The sequence below is a fragment of the Prionailurus viverrinus genome, chromosome F1 (genome assembly GCF_022837055.1).
Source record: "Prionailurus viverrinus isolate Anna chromosome F1, UM_Priviv_1.0, whole genome shotgun sequence".
NCBI lineage: Eukaryota > Metazoa > Chordata > Mammalia > Carnivora > Felidae > Prionailurus > Prionailurus viverrinus.
The window spans coordinates 7,747,914-7,771,351 of NC_062577.1; the positions used below are offsets into that span (position 1 = coordinate 7,747,914).

At 39.9% G+C, this 23,438-nt stretch overlaps 1 protein-coding gene across 3 annotated transcripts in view; it reads left to right on the forward strand.

Moving 5' to 3' along the window:
* The window catches only part of POU2F1 (POU class 2 homeobox 1), a 182,011-nt gene that overhangs the window by 141,214 nt on the left and 17,359 nt on the right, over positions 1-23,438 (forward strand). For all 3 annotated transcript variants that reach the window (XM_047840561.1, XM_047840564.1, XM_047840563.1), the window contains 7 exons: positions 1,018-1,144; positions 3,057-3,151; positions 8,588-8,761; positions 12,979-13,120; positions 14,510-14,655; positions 16,417-16,596; positions 18,055-18,160. In XM_047840561.1, the coding sequence (XP_047696517.1) occupies positions 1,018-1,144; positions 3,057-3,151; positions 8,588-8,761; positions 12,979-13,120; positions 14,510-14,655; positions 16,417-16,596; positions 18,055-18,160 (970 nt within the window). The remainder of the gene's footprint in view (positions 1-1,017; positions 1,145-3,056; positions 3,152-8,587; positions 8,762-12,978; positions 13,121-14,509; positions 14,656-16,416; positions 16,597-18,054; positions 18,161-23,438) is intronic.

The window sequence follows — 23,438 nt, forward strand, 5'->3', positions numbered from 1 at the left end:
GACTTGCATTGTAGCTAGAGCTTGACTAGGACATTTAAAAGAGCCAGGTAACTATACAAAGCAAAGAATAGGTATCCCACTAATCTTTATGACTATAATATACAAGCTTTTTCAAGATAGTGTCTTAATTGTGGCCACTTTCTTCATCACCAAATACGTTTTTAACGTATAAGCTTTGAGACCCTATGTTGACATTATTCTACTAAGATAATGTGTGTGAAACCACGTTGAAAATTATAAAACACTAGACCGGTGTAATCAAGTTTGATATGTTATGGATTAGGTTTTTATATGGATAACTATTTTTAGGTATTTTTACACTTCTCAGTCGAGTTAGACTGGTACCAAATTAAGGTGGGTTTTTGTTTGGTTTTTTTGGTTTTGTTTTTTTTTTTTGAGAGCGAGAGAGAGAGGGGGAGACTCAGAATCTGAGGCAGGCTCCAGGTTCTGAGTTGTCAGCATAGATCTCGACTCGGGGCTCAAACTCATAAACTGCAAGGTCGTGACCTGAGGCAAAGTCGGACGATTAACCAACTGAGCCACCCAGGCGCCCCTAGACTGGTGCCGAATGTAATGAATCATTATAGATACTTTAATTTATCGATGCAGTTTCAGACACAGCACTCTATGTAAGAGAAAGATGAGTTGAGTATTTAAAACCCCAACGTACTCTTTGCTCACTTGATTTTTAAAACCCATATTGATCCTTCCAGGCTAAAAACACTCAACTGTAACCATTTGTTCTGAGGGAATTTGAAGTAACTATCGAAAACTAGCTTTGACACGAGTCATGACACGGTGGATACGGGCAGAAGTAGCAAGTCCTTACCGCGGCTCCAGGTTTCTTCACACGCTCTGTGACCATACCCAGAGCACACCCTGTTTAAAAAGGACGGAAGAATGTAGAATATTGGCTCTTCTTTATGTGGATGACACAGTTCATCTCCTGGGAACCTTATGATCCAGCGAGTTTTTGTTTCAGGATCTCCAATCCGTGTTTTCGTTCTGATTCTCTAGGATCTGCAGCAACTGCAGCAGCTTCAGCAGCAGAATCTCAACCTGCAGCAGTTTGTGTTGGTCCATCCGACCACCAACTTGCAGCCAGCGCAGTTTATCATCTCACAGACGCCCCAGGGCCAGCAGGGTAAGCTCCTCCTCGGCACCCGTCAGCAGCGCGCGAGGCTGTCCGCTTCTGCGCCGCACGCACCGACTGCTGTCATTTTAACGTTTGGATTAAATCTGACTGTAAACTCAGTATTCGTGTTAAGAAAAATATATTTTTTAGGGGCGCCTGGCGGCTCTGTCGGTTAAGCGTCTGACTTCGGCTCAGGTCATGATCTCACGGTTTGTGGGTTCGAGCCCCGCATCGGGCTCTCTGCTGTCAGCGCGGACCCTGCTTGGGATTCTCTGTCCCCCTCTCTCTCTGCCTCTCTCTCTCAAAAATCAATTTAAAAAAAAAGAAGAAGAAGAAGAAGAAAGAGGGATGCCTGGGTGGCTCAGGTCATGATCTCGTGGTCTGTGGGTTCGAGCCCCGCATGGGGCTCTGTGCTGACAGCTCAGAGCCTGGAGCCCGCTTCGGATTCTTTGTCCCCCTCTCTGCCCCTCCCTAGCTCATGCTCTGTCTCTCTCTCAAAAATAAACAAACATTAACAAAAAAATGGGTTTTTTTAGCTAAGAAAAAAAAAACTATTTTTGGTCATGCATGCCACATATTGAAGATCGTCCTTTACTGCCTTTCATCTGTTCAATCTCTCATGGTGAACCAAGAGTTTGGTCAAAAATCTAAGTGAAATCTTTCCAACATAAATTACTTCTAGTATTTTGATAGTTTTTCTTGGGAAATGCATTTAAAAAATGTGGACTGAGCATTAAAAGCATATGCTTCTAACAATCTTTTGTTCTCTTTTAAAGTTTGAGAAGGAGAGTGTTATATTAGAAATAGCAAACTTTTGAGTTACAAACAACACATTTAAGGCCTCTTAGTGGTAAATTTCTGTATCAGATAAGTTCAATTCTTGTGTGTAAGGTTAGTGGAGGTTAGAGTAGAGAGATTCAGGGTATCAAGGCTTCGCCCCAGCAAACGTTAGTGCATTGCTACCATTTCCTCATTATTTTTGTCCTTTAGCCTTTTTCTTCTTGATCATTCATTCCAAAATCTTTCTTTGCGTAAATACCTGTTCCACTTAACAGATAGCTTGCTCCTGTCATGAATCAGACAATTCTCTGGCCCAATATATACTGGCAGTTTCTGATGGATGCTGGGTTAAGAAGGTGAGCTCTTTTGGGACACCTGGGTGGCAAAGTCGATTAAGCGTCCGACCCCAGCTCGGGTCGTGATCTTGCGGTTCATGAGTTCGAGCCCCATGTCGGGCTCTGTGCTGACAGCTCAGAGCCTGGAGCCTGCTTCAGATTCTGTGTCTCCCTCTCTCTGCCCCTCCCCGACTCATGCTCTGTCTGTCTGTCTCTCTCTCTCTCAAAAGTAAATAAAAACATTAAAAAAAAAAAAAGAAAGTGAGCTGTTTTTAGAGTTTCAAGCTTGCTTCCATTTAGAATACTTCTTCATTTTCATCCATTCCTTACTAAAATTAAGGATTGGCCAATCAGAGAGATCATCAGACAGGTTATCAAAGACATATATCAGTTTTAGTTTTTGTTGTTTTTTTTTTTTAAATGTTCATTTATTTATTTATTTAGAGAGAGAGAGAGAGAGAGAGAGAGATAATCCCAAGCTCCGCGCTGTCAGCGCAGACCCCAAAGCGAAGCTCAATCCCACGAACCGTGAGATCATGACCTGAGCTGAAATCAGGAGACAGCCGCTCAGCCACCTGAGCCACCCAGGTGCCCCTATATCGATTTCAGTTTTATGTCCCATATCTTACTGCCCAAGTTGTAGTTAACAAGATTGAATTTTAGGAAAGTAAGACATTAAGAATTTTAAGACTGATAAGACTATCAAAAGATCAGCTGGAAATTTTCATTTCACTTTCTTATTCTTTATTTTGCCATATGTTCAGAGGAATCCTTAGTGTATCTGACAGGACATTTGTGTTTTCCAGGTCTCCTGCAAGCGCAAAATCTTTTAACGCAACTACCTCAGCAAAGCCAAGCCAACCTCCTACAGTCGCAGCCAAGCATCACCCTCACCTCCCAGGTCAGTTTTCTCCCACTGAGGATTACTTTCTCTTACCCTGATGTTTTGAGGGACTCTTGGACTTGGTTTAATTAAAAACACAACAGATCCCCACAGTACCCTAATAAAAATAATCCAAATAGTTTTCACACTGAGCAAAAATTCAGAGCAAGACTTATCAGCTTGATAAAGCAATACTATCGGATTGATGTAGTCTTTGAAAATGTCCAAGGAGTTCCTGTTTTCTTCTGTATTTATAAAAACTAACCGTGTTAGTGGCAAATGAGGACTGAGTTCTGGCTCGTCGACCATCCTCCCCACCAGCCCTCCCCTCTCTGTAGTTGGCAGGAGAGCTTACCACTGGCACCAGAAACCCACTGCTTCAGTTAAAACACATCACGGTCCTCTGCCCTTTTGAAGAAACTGCAAAGAAGTTCCGATCCCCGTGTTTTCTTTCAACTTTGAGATGTTGCTTTAGCTCATTTCTACCAGAGTTTAGCTCTATCATAAAGTATAGGTGTAGACATCTTGAGATGTAAGCTTTAGACCTCTTTCACTTCTTAACCAGCTGTGACTTTGAGCACGTCATTTCATTTCTTCATCTGTAAATTAGGTAATTGAACTGGCTGATCCTGAATCACTCTTCAGCTCTGATTCGCTTTGTCTCTACTCTTGCAAGTTCTCACTAACATATGGCCAGATTTGACAAAATTCCACATCTGTTTATGATAAAAAAGAAATAACAAAAAACAAAACTCTTGCAAACTAGGAATAGGTTTCCAACCTGGTAAAAGTCATCTACAAAAAAAAAAAAAACCCTACATCATACCACCAAGATCAGGAATAAGGCAAGGATGTCCACTGTTACCACTTTTTTTTTTTTTTTTTAAACATTTATTTATTTATTTATTTATTTAGAGAGCATGTGTGCACGAGCAGGGGAGAAGCAGAGAGAGAGAGAGGGGGGGGGAGAGAGAGCATCCCAAGCAGGCTCTGACTTGATTTCACAAACTGTAAGATCACAGCCTGAGCTGAAATTAAGAGTTGAATGCTTAACCACTTGAGTCACCCAGGTGCCCCAACCGTTACCACTTCTATTCAGCATTTTGCTGGAGGTCTTAGCAGTGCAGTAAGACAAGAAAAAGAAATAAAGGACATGTAGATTAGGAAGGAATATGTAAAACGTTTTAATTGGCAGAGGACATCATTGTCTATGTTAAAATCCTAAGGGATCTACAAAAAACTGATGGAATTAATAAGCGAGTTTAGCAAGTATGTAGGATACAAAGTCGGTGTTAACAATGATCATTTGGCAGTTGAACTTAAGAGGGAAAATATTTACCCTACTTACAGATAAATTTCACAAAACATTTGCAAGACTTATATGTAATTTTCAATAGTGAAATTAATCAAGACCTAAATAAATAGAGGGCTATAATGTGTTCATGAATCAGAAGACTTCGGTTGTTAAAACGTGAATTCTTTTCCAAATGGATCTATATATTCAACACAATTCCTATCAGTACCCAGCAGCCTTTTTTAAATAGAGATTTGCATCATGTTTCTAACATTTATATGGAATTGTAGAGGACGTAGAAAAATCAAATAATTTTGAAAAATAAGAAAGTTGAAAGACTGCCTCATGTCAAAAGTAATATAAAGCCACAGTAATGAAGACAGCATGATAACAGCATATGAACAGAAATGAAATAGAATAGAAGATTAAGTAGACCCACACATCTATGGCCAACGGATTTTCCACAAAGGTGCCAAAGATTTCAGTGAGAAAAGGAAAGTCTTTGGTTATGTGTAGGCAAAAACAAACAGGCAAACAATTTACAATGATTAATTTGAAAAGGGTAACAAGACCTAACCTTCCAGAAGAAAACTTAGGAAAAAAGTCTTTGTGTCCTTGGGTAAGATAATGGTTTCTTAAATAGGACACAAAAACACTCTTCATAAAAGAAAAAAATTGACAAATTTAATTTTATAAAAATTAAAATCTTTTTGTTAAAAGCATAAAAGAAAAGCCACAAACTGGAAGAAAATATTCTTCAAATTTATATCTGATAAAAGACTTGTGTCTAGAATTTATAACTAATTCACAAACTCAGTAATAAGCCTGACTTTTTAAAAAGGGGGGATGTGCAAAATATTTGAAAATACTTCACCAAAGAAGATATGTGAATGCCCAGTAACCATATAAAAAGATGCTGAAAATCATTGGTCATCAGGGAAACGCAAATGACGTATCACTACATACCCACTAGAATGGGCAAAATCAAAAAGACTATGATAGTACCAAGTGTGAAGCAACTGGGCTCTTTGAGATATTATTGATGGGGTTGCAAACACTTTGGAAAACAGTTTGGCAGTTTCTTATACAGGGTACCTTATGACCTAGCAATTCTACTTCTAGAAATGAATGTCCACACAAAGACCTATATATAAATGTTCAAAGCAGTTTTACCCATCATCACACCAAACTGGAAATAACCTAAATGTCCATCGACTAATGAATAGGTAACATAACTTTTGGCATATCCATATGATGGAATGCTATTCAGCAGTAGAAAGGAATGTACTTCTGAAACATTTACCAACACGTATGAAGTTTGGAAGCATTATGTTAAGTGAAAGAAGCCAAACATAAAAGACTGCATACTGTATGATTCAATGTGTATGGCATTTTAGAACAGACAAAACCATAGGGACAGAAATTGTATCAGTGCTTGCCGGGGGCTTGGGGGCTAGGGATGGGGAATGGAGGGCAAAGAGCATAAAGGAACTTCTGTGGGGGGATAGAAATGTTCTGTATCTTAAATGTGGTGGCAGTCACGTGACTACATACGGTTGTCAGAACATCAAACCGCATACTTTTAAATTGTGCATTTAATTGTGAATATGCCGCATATAAAAAATCAGGCTGGAGTCTTGCAAAAGCCTGTTGCAGCAGTTCCTCCCTGGCCTTCGTGCGCCGCACACAGTGGCAGGGCTGGTGTAGCGCCATCCTGACTCCTGCTCACTGAGTTCTACTCTGCCGTTTCTAGATCTGGCCCAGTCCAACCTGAGGTTTCTGGAGTTGGGGTGACTTATCTGTAACCACCCCTCCTAAAGGTACCCAAGCCATTTTTAGTCCTTTACTATTTGAGAACGGGGCTCCTTTCAAGCCTGGAGATGAAATAACAAACAGTCTGGTGGTTGAGGCTCACGTCTACCTGTCAACCAGTCTCACTGCGAAGCGTGTAGCTGCATAGGATTCTCACGTGGTTGGTGCTGGTTTGGACTCCTCCAGACTGGTCAGGTTGAAAACTGCTCAGTGTCAACAACACATAACAGAGGTGAACTTGGCTGTCTTCATTGAAGCAGGATGATAGAGACTAGCTTACTCTGGTTGTAGGCCTGTGCGATGCCTATTGTGTAGTTTTCTGGCCCAGTTGGTTCCGTTGGAAAGAGCTTATTACTAACCAGGTCAGAGTTGGAGGTATTTGACGCATTTAAATTACAAGAAAACTCCTAGCCGGAGCCCTCATTTGTAACCCTGGCCTGTAATCTCTCATGTGGCCGCTGTTCATAGGAAGGGTCAACAGAGCAATTACGCTGCAGCCAGGGTAGTACCTTCTGCTAATGAGGACTCACAAGGGCAGGCTCTCCTCGGGGCGTGTGAGTAAAACAGAGTAGCCTTGTGTTTGTGTAAGAAGGAAATGGAGTATTTTCTTTAAAAGGAAAAGAGATCATTCTTTCATGTCCCCAAATAAATTGTAGATAGATTTAAATAAATATTTAAAAACATATAGAGGAAGCAAGCAGACCATTAAAAGGAATTTTTGAGTTCGAAATAAGTGAAAGCTCTCTTAGATTTGAAGCAAGAGAAGATGCTAGAAAGGAGGAAAAAAAAGTTCACCCAAACGACAATTTAAAGCTTATGTACCCCGGAAAATAAAAGGAAAAAGGCAGGTTGGAAAAATTATTCGTACTAATACAACAGACAGAGGCTTAATCTATAACAATTGATGAGCTCTTTAAGGATGAGGACAAGGAGATCATTAATACATGTATGGGTTATGGATATAAATCCAATCGGTAAAAGAAATACAGATAATAAATGACACGTGGGAAACTTTTACTTTGAGGAATAAGAGAAATTCAAATAAAGGTGATAGTGAAGTACCATGCACTCCTTCAGTTAGCAAAACATTTTTGAAAACTGCCAACGCAAACCATGTGGAGGAGACTAGCATCGTGTAGTGAGAACCAACATTATGGTGTGTATCAAAAGCTATAGAATCGTTTATGGTGTACCCTTTATCCAGTTGCAGAAAATGACTTCTGAATTCATCTCAACTTATTACAAGGGTGGGGAAAAGAATCATGTGCACAAAATTTTTCATCCTGGCGTTAACTGTGTTAGTGAAAACGTAAATGAAGAAGCATCTGTTAACAAAGAAATTGTTAAATAAATTATAATATTGCCTCAGTCAGCCTTTGAAAATGATAATTATGAAACGGAGTATAAAATTATATATACTATAATTACAGTTAAAGTTGAGAATGTAGATCCGAGGGAGGGAGGTAATGGGTAAGTTTAGGGCATTGTGGGTGGTGACAGTACATATTCATGGAGGTAGGCTTATCTTCAAATTCATCAAGATGTACACATTAAATATATACAGCCTTTTTTTATATGTCGGTCATACCTGAGTATAAACAAAGTCTACTGCTTTGATTTTGTGCCTTATGGTCCCTTCCAATGTCTTGATCATATCATAAAGGTTACTCTGATCTGTGAGATGCGTGCCTTGTAATTGAAGATTTGAAAATTGTTTACGATTTGTAAGAGAAACATTTACAGATGCAATAAACTTTATGCAACAAATTAAAAATAGGATTAAAAAAAGGAAAGAAATACAGGTCAACGGAAATTACAAAAGAAAACAAAAAAAAGCTATTAAGTTATTTAAACTGTAGATGATTTACTTTTCCCCCTTAAAATTGTTTTATTCTTATTATTTTTATCATACCGTGTCACAAGTTGGAGATAACGATAGTGGTAAACAAGATAGATATGGTCCCTGCTGTTTTGAGACTCGTGGTTTAAGTGGCATATTTATGAAATAGAGTCTTTAAAATAAAGTCTGATTTATTATGTATACTCTGAATGTGCATAAGATACATGCATTCAGAACACTTGAAAACCCACATATCATGGGTTTCATTTTGGTGTATTTGTTTCCATGGACTTCCACGGAAACCTGAACTGGAATTCTGGCAGGCACAATCTCACGCGCTGCCCTTCTCACGGGACGTTGTGTCGTACCTCCCACGGTGTCACGTGGTCCTCATGGTTCTTCGTGCACGGAGCCGTTTCCTTAAGTTGTTCCCTTGTGACGCATTCCAGTTACAAACCGAGGTATCATTTTTGTGCGCTGGTTCTTCTCCTCCCGTTCCTTGTCACAGCCAGCAACCCCAACGCGCACAATAGCGGCAACCCCGATTCAGACACTTCCACAGAGCCAGTCAACACCAAAGCGAATTGATACCCCCAGCTTGGAGGAGCCCAGTGACCTTGAGGAGCTTGAGCAGTTTGCCAAGACCTTCAAACAAAGACGAATCAAACTCGGATTCACTCAGGTAGGACGAACCCACCGTTAACCTAGATCTCCCTCCCCGACTAGGTCCAGGTATGCGCTTTACGTGTCCAGGGAAGCTTCGGAGGAACAGTATATTCCCTGGCCCTGTTTTTTGGTTTTAGACTGCGGCTTTTTCTTAGCCACTTCCTGCCCTCATAAATTTAGACTGTTATCATATATTCAGTTATGAATGTATGATTTAATGTTAGATTAAAACCTTTACGATTTCTCTCAGAACACAGGCCTCTGAAATCATAATTCGGATGATACCGATAAACGGTGAGGGCTTAAAAGATATGTTTGGGGCTGCTGTAACTGTAGTGAGGGTTTTGTTATTTGTAGGACATCTGGTTCTAGGCCTTAGGGCTCTGTCTGCAAGAGTGAGAGAATAAAGATTGCAGGGTCTCTTATAGCAGCTGAAAGGGGAAAAGTTTGAAAGACTTGTTTAAAAACAGATCTTTGGGAGAGAGAGAAGGAGGCCAAATAGAAAGAGAGAGAGAGAGAGAGAGAGAGAGACACACACACACACACACACACACACACACACACACACACACAATAAGGCCAAATTGACACTAATTAAACAAATAGGAATCTGGTAAATCTGAAAAGTCCAAATGAATCAAAATCCAAATTAATTTTTTTTAATGTCCCCTAGCAGACGGCTTTTAATGTGGAATAAGTTTAATGGTTCAAACAGGCATCTGGGTATCTAGCGTTTTTGTTCCAAGCACTACCACTGACTTACTCTTTGATTAATCTGTCACAGAGAATAGTTTTAAAGCAGGAAAAGAATTAAACGGGTAACAATGATATAAAATGATATAAGATCCTTAGATGAAAAAAAGTTACTGAAGTATAGATCGGGTTGAGTGTTTTTATGCAATCAGGGGAAGCCTGGTGTTTTCGTAGAATATAATTACTGTTTGAAGGTTAAGTCATGACTTAAACACTAAGTTGAAAGTAAAGTTACGCGCAGCAGTGGTAGGTCAACACCCAGGGATCTATCCCTGTTTGTTTTCTGTGTGTTCTTAAGAACAGACTTTTATGCCTTATGTTACTTTGGTAACTTGTTTTTGCTCAAAGAAATTAATTGTGTATTAGAAACATGAAATGATTTTTTTAAATAGGTGGAGTTTTAGAAAAAATGCAGTTATCTTTGTGAGGGGTTTCAGTTGTGAAGAAACACATTACAGCTCAGAAAGGTTTTAATGCTTTTGAAGCGCTTAAACGATCTGGCCTGTTTTTTCCAGAAGAAAGCTGAGGATACAACTAGATCGGTAGAGGTAGGTTAAGCTTGAACAAGTATGAGGCTGGCATATTTAGCAGTGCTGCAGCTTTTAGGCTATTAGCACAGCATACTCTTAGGTTCCCTAGGAGATTGTTGCCTCGGTGATACGCCAAGGATATTAAGGCTTTTAAAAATCTTTACCTTTGACCCACCTAGTGGTTTGCCTTTCTGTGGCATTTGGCCCAACCTAGTGCCAGTGTTGCGTCTCCTGCTCTTTCTCTTTTAGATAAAGGGGCTTCCCTTATGGTCTGGTGCTTTATGGTTTTATCCTATTATTTGGTATAATTGTTACTTGTTTTTCAGAGTGACTTTGACTTGCCAGTGGCAGCATTTGGCAAAATTTACCTGCGTGGATTAAAGCATCTATTTCTGGTGGAGGATGGGAAAGTCAACCTTTGTTTTTAAGTCACACACTCCAGTTGTAGTCCTTCAAAGGTTGCTTTGTGTCCAGTTTGTTTATATACACACACAGGGGAACTTCCCTTCAACTTGCTGGTTTAAACAAAAACTCCCGATTCTCTGAGTAAATAGACATGTTATTAGAGGTTTTAAACAGTAATTTTCTAATTACTTAATTGGCTAAAGGATTGCTGTAGATGTCACTGTATACTTGGGAGGCATACCATAGTATAACACTTCTGTTGCGTGTAGCACATTCGTTATTTCCTAATCCCGATCTTTGTGCCTTTTTTTTCCTTGTGCTCTTTTAAAAAATATCAAAGAGATACAACTTAGTTCAGATAATGTGTGAGGCAGCTGCTTAAAACGTTTACAATTGTGAGGAAGAACCCAACGTGGTAATTACAAGAGCACTGAACTGAGCATCTATCAAATTAATGAGAATTAGTATATTAACTGAGAGACCTGTTGCTTTTTATTCATTTAAAGAATTTAAATATGAAATAAAATTGTATTATAAATCTCAAGTGGATTTGTCATAGTTGTAGTGAGCTGATGGCGTAGCTTTATTTAGGCACAGCTACCATTTAGGGCGTTGTTTATTTTTATAACGATGTGATTTTTGATGGGTTATTTCTGTTTACTTACTAATTCTGTTACTTTTCATAGAAAGATATCATAGAGGTTTTTGAGAAATTCTTAGCAAATTACGTAGATACGGTGTCAGAAGACATTTATTTTCATCTGACCACGACAACAGATCTTACACTCAAAGAATTGCAAGGTGTAGTCAGCCCCACCCAGCTTTCTAGAAAGCTGTCATCTAAACAAACAAAGTGGCCCAGAACATGAATATATGTGACAAACAAAGTAGGTTTAGGGCCTGAAATACAGTAGGCACTTAGTGAATACTTGTTGATTGAATGAAGATTTAATACATATTTAGCGAGATCGATGCTGAACACCTGTATCTACAGATACACTTGTATATAAATATAATAGATAGCATTTACGCCCCGCTCGCTCTGTCCTGGTTCTTTCAGTTTTACTATAATTGGAAGGAGGTCAATGAGCAGTCCATTTCTGTTCTACTCGGAGATAGTATATTCAGAGTTGTCAATAAAACTTTCTGTGATGATGGGAATGTTCTGTGCGGTACGATAGCCACTACCCACGTGTGGCTGTCGAGTCCTTGAAAGGCAGCTAGTGGTGCGGAGGAACCGAGTTTTTAATTTACTTGATTTTAATGAAACCTAAATAGCCCCATCAGTTGAAGTTCAGATGATCTCTGTACCTTCTTGTATTTTATCGTATAGTTTGAATATTTTTCCTCTGTTAAACTTCTTGTCAGAAGTTGTGCACCAGTAAGAAACTGGGAGTTTAAAAAACAACAACAAAAAAAAGGTTTTTTCCTTTCCTTAACTACCACCTAATGTAGGTGCTAATAGGCAATGTAGTATCCAGAAGATGGATTGGTGGGGATAGGGGGGGAATCGAAGGACGGGGATAATCCCAATTCAAAATAAGCGTTGCCACAATGGTCGGGAGCTAAGTGTTTCATAGTGGCATTGGCCGTGTAGTGCTCAGAGCTAGAAATGTTGCCTTTCTGGCCTGCCACTAAACTAATTGAAATGAGAGCGTGAATCACTTCAACTCCATGAGTTTCTATCACCTGTATATAAAATAACTATTAAGATATGGCCTTTTCCAGCCTTAACAAGAGAGATTCAGCTGGAAGAAAAGTATTGTATACATTTCAAAGGTTATAGGCTTATAAAGAAAGTCATCTTTTGTAATATATTCAGGGGATCATTGTTCTATTGCTATAAGGTTACCAAGTTTCCAGGGCCCATGAAGGTTTAACTAAATGGGTCAAACCTCTCTACTGTGAATTTCTCTCTCTATAATGGTTACAAAAGTAGTCTTTTAGGATACCTGTTTTTGTAACCAACTTTGAAATCCAAACTAAGGGTGGAAAATAGATTTTTCCACTGCTTCCAGAAATACTTTATGGGCCTGGGGTTTTGGGGGGGGGGGCGCTGAGGGGGATGGGGAATGGGGCATTATTTCTCAAATTTAAAATGATTTATAGGAACTTTGGTTAGTTCAGAAAGACCTGAAGTTATCTAGACAGTTACATCTGTTAACCCCGTAAGTGGTAACAGGGAACTGGTTTTAAAGATTATTTAAATCATTTTAAGTGTATCCATTAAGGGGCTTGTTAGATCACTATCTTTTGAGACTTGGAAATATTTGATAATCTTGATTATTACGTGAAGTAACAAGAAGAGACTCAAAATGAGAGAAAATGGGAGTTACGAATTTTGTCCCAAATCAAGGCCTGACAGGCTTCATTGAATACTGTGCTCAACTTAAAGGTGGATGCTTTTGTGGGACCCTGGAAATGGAATGATTGTTGAGTCTTTGTCTAGATCAGTTACTGGGGCAGCAGCCTAGAGTGAAGACTTGGGACGTTAGTGAGACAAATCTCTCTCCCTCTCCCCCTCCGGCTCTGTGTTACCGTGCAGGGCGATGTTGGGCTCGCTATGGGTAAGCTGTATGGAAATGACTTCAGCCAAACCACCATCTCTCGCTTTGAAGCCTTGAACCTCAGCTTTAAGAACATGTGCAAGCTAAAGCCACTTTTGGAGAAGTGGCTCAATGATGCAGGTGAGTAAGTGTACGAATTTTACAGGGGAGTTGTCTACACCTGGGCTTATGTCTTCTAGTGCATTATTGGTACCGCAGAACATTGAAGCTCACTAACCTTGGGAGGATCAATATAAATTATGACTCCATAAATTAGAGAACGAATTCGTTTAAACCTAGTAATTACAATGGACACGATCAGTAGTAATTTTTAGCCTTAGAATATTTCTTGTATTTGAGCCAGGTTAGGGATAGTTGAAGGAAGAGGATGAGAAGTCCTAGGTGTTTGCATACACTTGAAAAACAAATTTATTGGTTCTTCCTTGATGAATTATCATAAACTTGTTACTGATCAGATTTCTGCTTTTTTACTAAAAATGACCGCATGTGGTTTATATACACAATGGAATACTACTTGGCAATGAGAAAGAATGAAATCCTGCCGTTTTGCAGCAACGTGGATGGAACTGGAGGGTATTATCCTAGGTGAAATAAGTCAGAGAAAGACAGATCCATCATATGTTTTCACTCATGTGGAACTTGAGAAACTTAACAGAAGACCATGGGGGAAGGGAAGGGGGAAAAAAAAAACAGTCACACACAGAGAGGGAGGGAGGGAAACCATAAGAGACTCTTAAATACAGAGAACAAACTGAAGGTTGATGGGGGGTGGGGGGGAGGGAGAGGGGAAAATGGGTGAGGGGCATTGAGGAGGGCACTTGTTGGGATGAACACTGGGTGTTGTATGTAAGCAATGAATCACGGGAATCTACGTCCCCAAACCAAGAGCACACTATACACACTGTATGTTAACCAATTTGACAATAAATTATATTTTTTAAAAAATACTTCCTACATAGAAAGCTGAGCTTTTAAAACTAGCTGAGCTAGTTTTAACTTGTTTTATACTGAGTTGCCTTACGGAAAATTTGGATTTTGAGTCACAGAATCAGAGACTCTGAGAGCTATAAGGAACCACAGAGATCTCCTAGGCTTTGGTTGTCATCGTAAATGTGAACAAAAGTCAGGTCTTTGGAAAAGACAGACCTGTAACTCCCACCCTTCAACAGTCTGATCCATGGCTGTGGGTGAGGCCTCAGCATCTGTAATCTTACTGAGTTCCACAGGTGAGAACCTTTCGTTTTCCGTAGGGTGTAAAGAAACGCAGAGATGTCTGTGATGTGACCAGGGTCATCAAACTAGTAAATGACAGAACCTTGTTTAAACTTCAAAGAATTTAGAAAGGTCTGTGGTAGTGAATGATGTTTTAATATGGGTTATGAAAACCCTTCTATGCTGGCTTTTAGCTTAACATATTTTGGTCCCTTTTGTTGTTACTGTTAATATATGTATCATATGCATGAGTCATGCTCAGCTAACTTGATTTCTGTGTTTTCTTCTTTCTTACAGAGAACCTCTCGTCTGATTCAGGTCTCTCCAGCCCAAGTGCCCTGAATTCTCCAGGGCTGGGAATGGAGGGCTTGAACCGTAGGAGGAAGAAACGCACCAGCATAGAGACCAACATCCGTGTGGCCTTAGAGAAGAGTTTCTTGGAAGTTAGTAAAGTTTTTACTTTTCATGTACATGTGATTGTCTGTATAATATTAATATTAGGTGCTGTAGATGATGTAAGATGACTTGTCAGCCTCGGTCCTTACACATGCTTATAACGTAGCGGAGAACATAAGACGAAGGAAGTTACCGAACATTGGGAGCAGAACCAGAGGCCTCCAGGGCTCAGGAGAGTCCAGGCGCGTATCTGCGTGAGCACCAGTGTGACAGAAGAGACCACAGCTGCCGTGGGATACGCAGGAGCTGCACAGGCGGGGAGAAGTGGGAGGAAAGCACTTTAAGCAGAGGAAGTGCACCAGCAAAGGCATCCAGGGAGGAAAAACCTCCCAGATTTGGCAAAGCACAAATAGTGCGATTTGACTAAATTCCATCGTCTGTGTGCCTAGAATAGTCGTTTGGGACTAGGCCACCGAAGGCCGTGGATGTCAGGGGTTAAATAAAGTTAGTTCTGGGCGCCTGGGTGGCTCAGTCCGTTAAGCGTCCAGCTTGGGCTCAGGTCATGATTTCACGGTTCGTGGGTTCAAGCCCCACACTGGGCTCCGCGCTGACAGTGTGGAGCCTGCTTGCCATTCTCTCTCCCTCTCTCTCTGCCCCTCCGCGACTTGCGCTTTCTCTCTCTCTCAAAATAAATATAAAAAAGGAAAATAAAGTTAGTTCTAACAGGTATTTAGCCTCTTTTGTCTTTGTTTGTTTGTTTGTTTGTTTGTTATTGTACCAGGCAATGTCACAATCAGAGCTTCCAAAAAATTGTAACTTTTCTAATTTAGAAAAGGCTTGAGCACAGTGGAAGGAACATTGAATCAGGAGTCTCTCCCCTCTACCGCTTTTATTAACTATATCAATAACTGTGACTTCACTGTGTCAAGTCACTTGATTTCTTGTGCTAAAGTCCCGGTCTCTGAAATACCTGCCTTTCCTGCCCCGCAGGCTTATTGCCTACCTCGTGTGGTCCTAGTGAAATCATGTGCATGGAGCACTGACAACCTCGTAAATTCCTACTAACGTATAAAGTTGTGTGGATTATGAATTTTATTCAAGATTAATAACCCTTAAGATGAAAAAATAAACATTCAAGAATACAACTTACTCGGGGCGCCTGGGTGTCTCAGTCGGTTAAGCGTCTGACTTTGGCTTAGGTCATGATCTCACGGTTCGTGAGTTCAAGCGCCGCGTCAGGCTCTGTGCTGACAGCTCAGAGCCTGGAGCCTGCTTCGGATTCTGTGTCTCCCTCTCTCTCTGCCCCTCCCCTGTTCACTCTCTGTCTCTGTCTCAAAAATAAATAAACATTAAAAAAAGAATACAACTTATTCTTATTTAATACGATTAAGTTTAACAACTATATGTTGATAAGAATGTTTATCTATAAAAGTTCTTTGTTAAAAGTATGGCCAGGGGGCGCCTGGGTGGCACAGTCGGTTAAGCGTCCGACTTCAGCTCAGGTCACGATCTCGCGGTTCGTGAGTTCGAGCCCCGCGTCGGGCTGTGTGCTGACAGCTCAGAGCCTGGAGCCTGCTTCCGATTCTGTGTCTCCCTCTCTCTCTGCCCCTCCCCCGTTCATGCTCTGTCTCTCTCTGTCTCAAAAATAAGTAAACGTTAAAAAAATTTTTTTTTTTTTTTAAAAAGTATGGCCAGTATGGTTTTATATATATCCCAACTTCATCCTCTCATTTGTCCCTCTCCATTTGTTTATTTATGTCAGCAGTTTAAAAAAGTTATTCCAAAAGATGGGTTTTTTTCTCCTTTAGAATCAAAAGCCTACCTCGGAAGAGATCACCATGATTGCTGATCAGCTCAGTATGGAAAAAGAAGTGATTCGTGTTTGGTTTTGTAACCGCCGCCAGAAAGAAAAAAGAATCAACCCACCGAGCAGTGGTGGGACCAGCAGCTCACCTATCAAAGCAATTTTCCCCAGTCCAACCTCACTGGTAAGGATAAAAAATAGAGGACGCAAGCTCAGGGACTGATTTTTATAATTTTACAAATGATCTATGAAATCAGTTTATTTCATAATAGTAATTTATTGTGTATATGTATTCATGCTAAGTATGTATAAACTTGTATTTTAAATGTCGCCAAGGTAATTCAGTCTCGTGTTGTCGTTAAGCCAAGAACTTCCTGATCTTTCTTTCTTAAAGTGAACAATTTTAATTCTTTCCTATTTCATGGTGGCTCCATTATTCTCTTCTCTAGTGTGGTTTATAGGTTACTCTGCAACTGTGGGAGCAAATTTGCTGCTGACTCCAGTTAGCTTAAAAAAAAAAATCTTTAGTTGCTTCTTATTCACATTGGGTTTTAAAGCCCGTATTATTAAAGTTACATGACTAAGTGACAGCAAATTCCGAGATAATGATTAGCTCTGAACTTGTATTAAAACAACCGTCTCCTGTCTTCACCCTCAGACATGTAGGCCTTTCACTGATAAGCTCATTGAGTAACTTCCGGCCGATTGCTCTAGAACAGTATTCTAGGCTGAGGGGGCGTTCCCTACTCCTGCAACTCCCTTGAGCTTAAGGACGACCGCAAATGTGAGTCCACACTTCCAACCAGAAATTCCAGAGCTGGAAAGATTGTGGAGTTTGCATTTCTGAGCTTTCCTTGTTAATGTGTCTTATTTCATTTGAATGTCATTCTATCCGGGGATGCTTTTTAAACTAACTTCACCATTAAGAGTGCCCGCGGAGCTGTGAAGTGAAGGTTGTGATTGTTGATTAGCAGGGCTTTCGTCATGAAGTTCATAAGACCGCAGTTATGACAGCTTCTCAGGCACTAGATACAGTTCTGTTTTATGTAGGTGACGATTTTGTGTTTGGGGTTTATTTGTACTAAAAGGAAGACAGACAGTATTTCTTACAAAACTGTGGAAATACTTTGTTATTTCAAAAAGAAACTGTCCGTTTTTAAAATTTTTGCTTCACCTTCTTTCCATGCTATCATTTCATTAAGAAACAAAAACAAGACAGTCTTGTCCCCACGGGGTCAGAAAAGAAAAAGAAATCTAAGAACCCCTGATTCCCTGATCCCGTTGAATAGTTTTCCTGTGTAGATTAAGTTGATAAATAGCATAGTATTCCTTCCTTGCCTGTAGTATATCTGACTCCACATTATTGGAATTAAGGAATTTTTTTATTATTTCTTTTAAAACCCTGGGCAGAGCCATTTCTAGTATCAGTGAAAAACCATCTTCTAATAGCCACCTTCATACGTAGGTCTGTTTTCTCAATTCTAAGATCAAAAAATGATTATAAAATTATTTCCTCTTAGGCCTTTTTAATCATGTTGTATCTGAAATTTGAACATTTGTACAGGCAAAATACATCTTTGATGTGGATTTAAAGTTTTGATTTTTTTAACTGCTTTTGCATATTTTCACTTCTGGCCTCTAGGTGGCAACCACGCCAAGCCTTGTGACTAGCAGTGCGGCCACGACCCTCACTGTCAACCCGGTCCTCCCACTAAGCAGCGCTGCGGTCACGAGCCTGTCTGTCACAGGTAAGCAGCCGCCTGGCTGAGCAGCTGTTGAACACATGGTGGGCCCGTGACAGGTCTCTCTGAGAACTGTGAACTAAATTGTGAGTTAGGGCTCTGACTGCAACTTTTTTTTGAAAGGCCCCGTATGGAAACCTGAACTCCAGAAAACAGGCATAATTAATTTCGTCAGAAAGAATTCTCTCACGTAAAGATTTTCTTGTCTGTTCTGTTCTTTCCCACATTACTCTTATCTTCGGCATTGCTCCCGGAGTTATCTTTCAAAACTCCCAACTTTTTTCCAAGTAACTCCTCTCCTTAAAAACTTTCTTGCAGTGGCTACAGCTTTTTGTATTCAGGAAAGCATCCAGATTGATCATCAGCTCATCGAAGGTTATTTCCAGTCTGGATCTTATCTTCCACTGGTCTTTTGTCCCTTTCATCCTCAACACACGGGAAGGTTCCATCCATCCTCTTGTAAATATCCCCACAGCCTTCAACGCTACCCCAGCCTGCACTTCTTTCTGAAAGCAGTGAAACTGCTCCAGCTTTTAGGTATCAGTTCTTTCTGGAAATACTCTTTAGGCTGCCCAGGAAACTCTTCATTCCCACCTGATTGTATTTTTTGTACTTTTGTCTTTCTCAATAGATTTTGCACTTCCCAAAAGATCTGAATATTCTTTTTGCAATCTCAGTGCCTAGTTTGGTGCCTGATGCATTCGTTATAAAACGAATAAACTTTTTTCCTTTGGCCTCCTTTAAAAAACACATTTCCCAAGTACATTTAAAATAACTTAGGGGCGCCCGGGTGGCTCAGTGGGTTGGGCGTCCGACTTCGGCTCAGGTCATGATCTCACGGCTTGTGGGTTCGAGCCCCGCGTCGGGCTCTGTGCTGACGGCCCAGAGCCTGGAGCCTGCTTCAGGTTCTGTGTCTCCCTCTCTCTCTGCCCCTCCCCCGCTCATGCTGTCTCTCCTTCAAAAATAAACAAACATTAAAAAAAAAAACTTTAAAAAAAGTTTTAATTGAAAAAAAAAACTTTTTAACTTTTAAAAAAAGTTTTATTTTAAATAAATAAAATAAAATAACTTAGTGTTGGTGCACCTGAGTAGCTTAGTTGGGTAAGTGTCTGGCTCTTGATTTCAGCTCAGGTCATGATCTCATAGTTTGTGAGATCAAGCCCTGTGTTGGGCTCTGCACTGACAGCATAGAGCCTGCTTGGGATTCTCTCTTTCCCTCTCTCTTCCCCTCCCCTGCCCTCACAGTCTCTGCCTCTCAAAATAAATAAGTAAAAACTTTAAAAAACAATAAAACAAAACAACTTAGTGTTGTCATCAGAAGTTTTTTAGGGGCACCTGGGTGGCTCAGTCGGTTAAGTGTCCAACTTCGCGCGGGTCATGATTTCATAGTTTGTGGCTTCGAGCCCTGTGTCGGGCTGTGTGCTGACAGCTCAGAGCCTGGAGCCTGCTTCCGATTCTGTGTCTCCCTCTCTCTCTGCCCCTCCCCCACTTGCTCTCTGTCTCTGTCTCACTCGAAAAAATGAGTAAACACTAAAAAAATAATAATAAAATAAGTTTTTTAGTGATATATGATGCATAAGGCATCCTATAATTATTCACCAGGCTGACTCTGTGCTAGTAAATCATCGAATGGATTTGTGATATTTCACAGTCAAGCTTGAATTTAACCTAGAGTTGGGGAATTTGATTTTCTTCACCCATGTTTTGAGTTTGTTATAACACTTCTTCGGCTCTATGATCTAACTGAATGGCTTTATATAGTTACTAAGTTTCTAAGTTACTAGGAAATCTCATAACTTTATTTATTTAGAGTAGTACTTCTGGACCTCTTTTGGGTCTTAGAGCTCTTTGAAAGTTTGATGAAAGCTTTAAACTTTTCCCCTCACAAAAGAGACACACCCACAAGTTTTAGTAAAATACTAAGGATGTTCATAAATGACAACCCCCATCAGTCCCCACCTCACAAAAGCCATTTTTGGATGCCGTAGGAGTAGAGATTGCCAGCTAAGAACCCATGTTTGAGAGTACATAGTATTCAGCACTTCGGCTTAAGCCAACTGGTGGTGATTGATTGCTGTTGTGTTGGGCATCAGGAACACGAAATTCCTGCATCTGAGGAACCCACCATCCACCCTGACTGCCGTATCTGTTCACCTTCCCAACATATTGTAAGTCCTGTTACGTTAGGTCTAACGGTAACCATCTTTTACAGAAAAATTCCTAACAGTTCAAGCATTAAGAACAAGTAGCTTTGCAGATTTCCTAAAAATGTCGCAAAAAATCTGAAACAGAAGGTAATTTTTAGGAGATACACAGACTCAATCTAGCTAAAACTTTTCTGTCAGTTTTTGATGATCCTAGCTGGCCAGTCATATTTTCCTAAACTCGGTTACTCAGCCCATTTATGTGGATTTAATTATAACTGTTTTCTGAAATGTTGGTAACTTTTTTTGGAGTGAGTTTTTTTCTTCAGTTCTTAAAAAGTTGGAACGTTATAAGAAACTCAAATAGGCAAAACAGTCACAATGAACTATTTTTATCCTGCCTTTAAAACATTTTTTTTTTATATATGGGCAATTCTAACAGTGTTTAATGAGTCCTACTTTTTTTTTTTACTTCTCATCTTACAGTAAGTGTCATCCCTGTTACAGTTTTTTACATTTCTACCTTTTTTTATAATCTTTTTTTTCTTTTTTTTCGATGTTTATTTATTTTGAGAGACAGAGACAGGGTAAGTGGGGGAGGGGCAGAGAGAGAGAGAGAGAGAGAGAGGGAGAGAAAGAATCCCAAGCAGGCTCCAGTGCAGAGCCTGATGTGGGGCTCAAACCCACGAACCGTGGGATCATGACCTGAGCCGAAATCAAGAGTTGGATGCTTAACTGACTGAGCCACCCAGGTGCCCCTACATTTCTACTTTTGATTTGCCCTTATTGTATTGAATGCTTGTACCAGAATTTCGTAAACATTTCCATGTAATGCTATGATGGTTAAGTTCTACCTACAGTGACCAGCTTTTCCATTTGAGTCCCACAAATATTGCATCCCAAGAAACCCCTCAGTCTCCCAGCCACAGAACTTATCTTTCTTGTTCAATAGCGTATTCTTCCTATCTAGCATACCATCTAGAATGTAAGCTACCCAGTAATTATTAAAGGAATGAAGTTTTCACTTATAAGTAATGCTATTATGAGGACCTTTGTACAAAACAGTTTTCTTAAGTTCTTTATTTTTAGGTAATTTCAGATGTACAGAAAAGTTGCAAGAATAGTTCAGACAAATACCAAATCTCTTCCCTTAGATTCTCCAAATGTGAAAATCTTACTGTATTTGCTTTTTCTTTCCTTTCGCTGTTTCTCTTTCTGTGTATGTTTTTCTGAACTGCTTTAAGAGCAAGTTGTGGACATGCTGCTTTACCTGTAACTACTTAATTGTGTGTTACCTAAAAAAATAAATTACCGTATATAACCAGAATACAGTTACCAAAAATCAGGAAATTAACATTGAGTCAGCACTAATATCTAGTAAACAACTCACATTCGTATTTTGCCAGTTGTGCCAGTAATGTCTCTTAAAACACAGGAAGATCTTTGTTTTTTCAATGTTTGTTTATTTTTTGAGAGAGAGAGACAGAATGTGAGTGGGGAGGGGCGGAGAGAGAAAGAGACACAGAATCTGGAGCAGGCTCCAGGCTCTGAGCTGTCAGCACAGAGCCCGATGCGGGGCTCGAAGCCACAAACGGAGAGATTATGACCCGAGATGAAGTCAGACACTTAACCGACTGAGCCACCCAGGTGCCCCTAGCACTAGAAAATCTTAAATCATGCATTGCATTCAGTTACTGTGTTTCTTTAGTCTTATTAAACTGGGGACAATATGCGTCCTTCGTAGTACTTTAGTACATTGATTGTTTTGAAGAGCGTAGCTGTTTACTTTGTAGATGTTTTGTCTCACATTTCCTCCTGATTAGATTCAGATTACGCACTTTGGGCGAGAATACCACAGAAGTGATATTGAGTTCTCCTTTGTGCATGATATGAACACACATGTTGTTTATTGATCCTACTACTGCTGGTATTAACTTTGATAATTTTATTAAGGTGGTATAGGTCAGGATTCTCCACTGCATAGTTATTATTTTATTCCTCATAGTAAATGAGGGATTTGAGACTGTACAGATACCCTGTTTTTCTCTCAAACCTTTGTCCACTAGTGTCCATTGATGATTTTTGCGTGGATCTGTTATGATTCTCAAATAACTGTGTGATTTCTTCTACATTTATTAGCTGCCTTCCTTACCTTTTTCCGTATGTTAACTCCCTTATCAGTGACCATGAGAAACCTGGCTCTTGTTATTTAACAAGATCGTTAACTGCTCAAACCTGTAGTGAAAACACAGTGGTTTCAAAATTGCTAGCCCATGTTTCGGAACAGGAAAGGCCTACTAATTGGAGTTCCATGTTTGTTTAGAGTTCTTGTCTTTAACCTGAAGGTATGTAGTCCGAATACTGTGCTCAGAAGTTATTTCGATTAGGTCTTTTTATATAGCCTCTTCAGTGTAGTTACATTATTCATTTGCAATTCCGTTTGTTTCGCTTGTTTTCAGCATTAGTGTTGTTCCTCTCATCCTTGTGGATTTTTTTTTTTTTTTTAAGTACATGAGATAATAGCATATCATCAATCATTGATTTCAAAAGTCAGGACTATACAGTAATTTCTCTTCAGAATCATGTCATTCCCTTCTCTCGTGATTCTCTTTCTCTGACAAGTGAGCTTGGAATCTCGGGGCTCTGTTGAGGTGAATAACTCTCACCTCTGTCATAGTCTTCTACTGTGTCCTTCCGGACTCTAGTTGGTTTCCCTACCACCTAATCCCAACCTCTTTCTCATTTCTGCAAATCTCTCAAAATCTCAAGTTTTCTGATACCTGTCCCCAGAGTTCTTACTCCCTTTTCTTTAACCATCATCTGGGATAGGATTTTAGGAACGAAGCGAAAAAAACCATATCCTCACTCTACCGTCTTCTAAGAGAAATCTTGTCTGATTGACACATTCTCATTTTCCGGTATTTAGCATAGTGCTTGGCGCATTGAAGCTCCCCGGTAAACGTTTCTAGAATAGATCTAAGAATGATCATGACTGTGCTACTCCAGAAAGATGGTGTTGTGATGTGTATCAAAGCCTTGCAAAAATTCAACAGAACAGCCTTTAATAATCTCAACTAAACACGCTCTGCCCCAATTGGTTTTTTCCAACAGGATTTCATAATGAACCATATGCTGCCCCA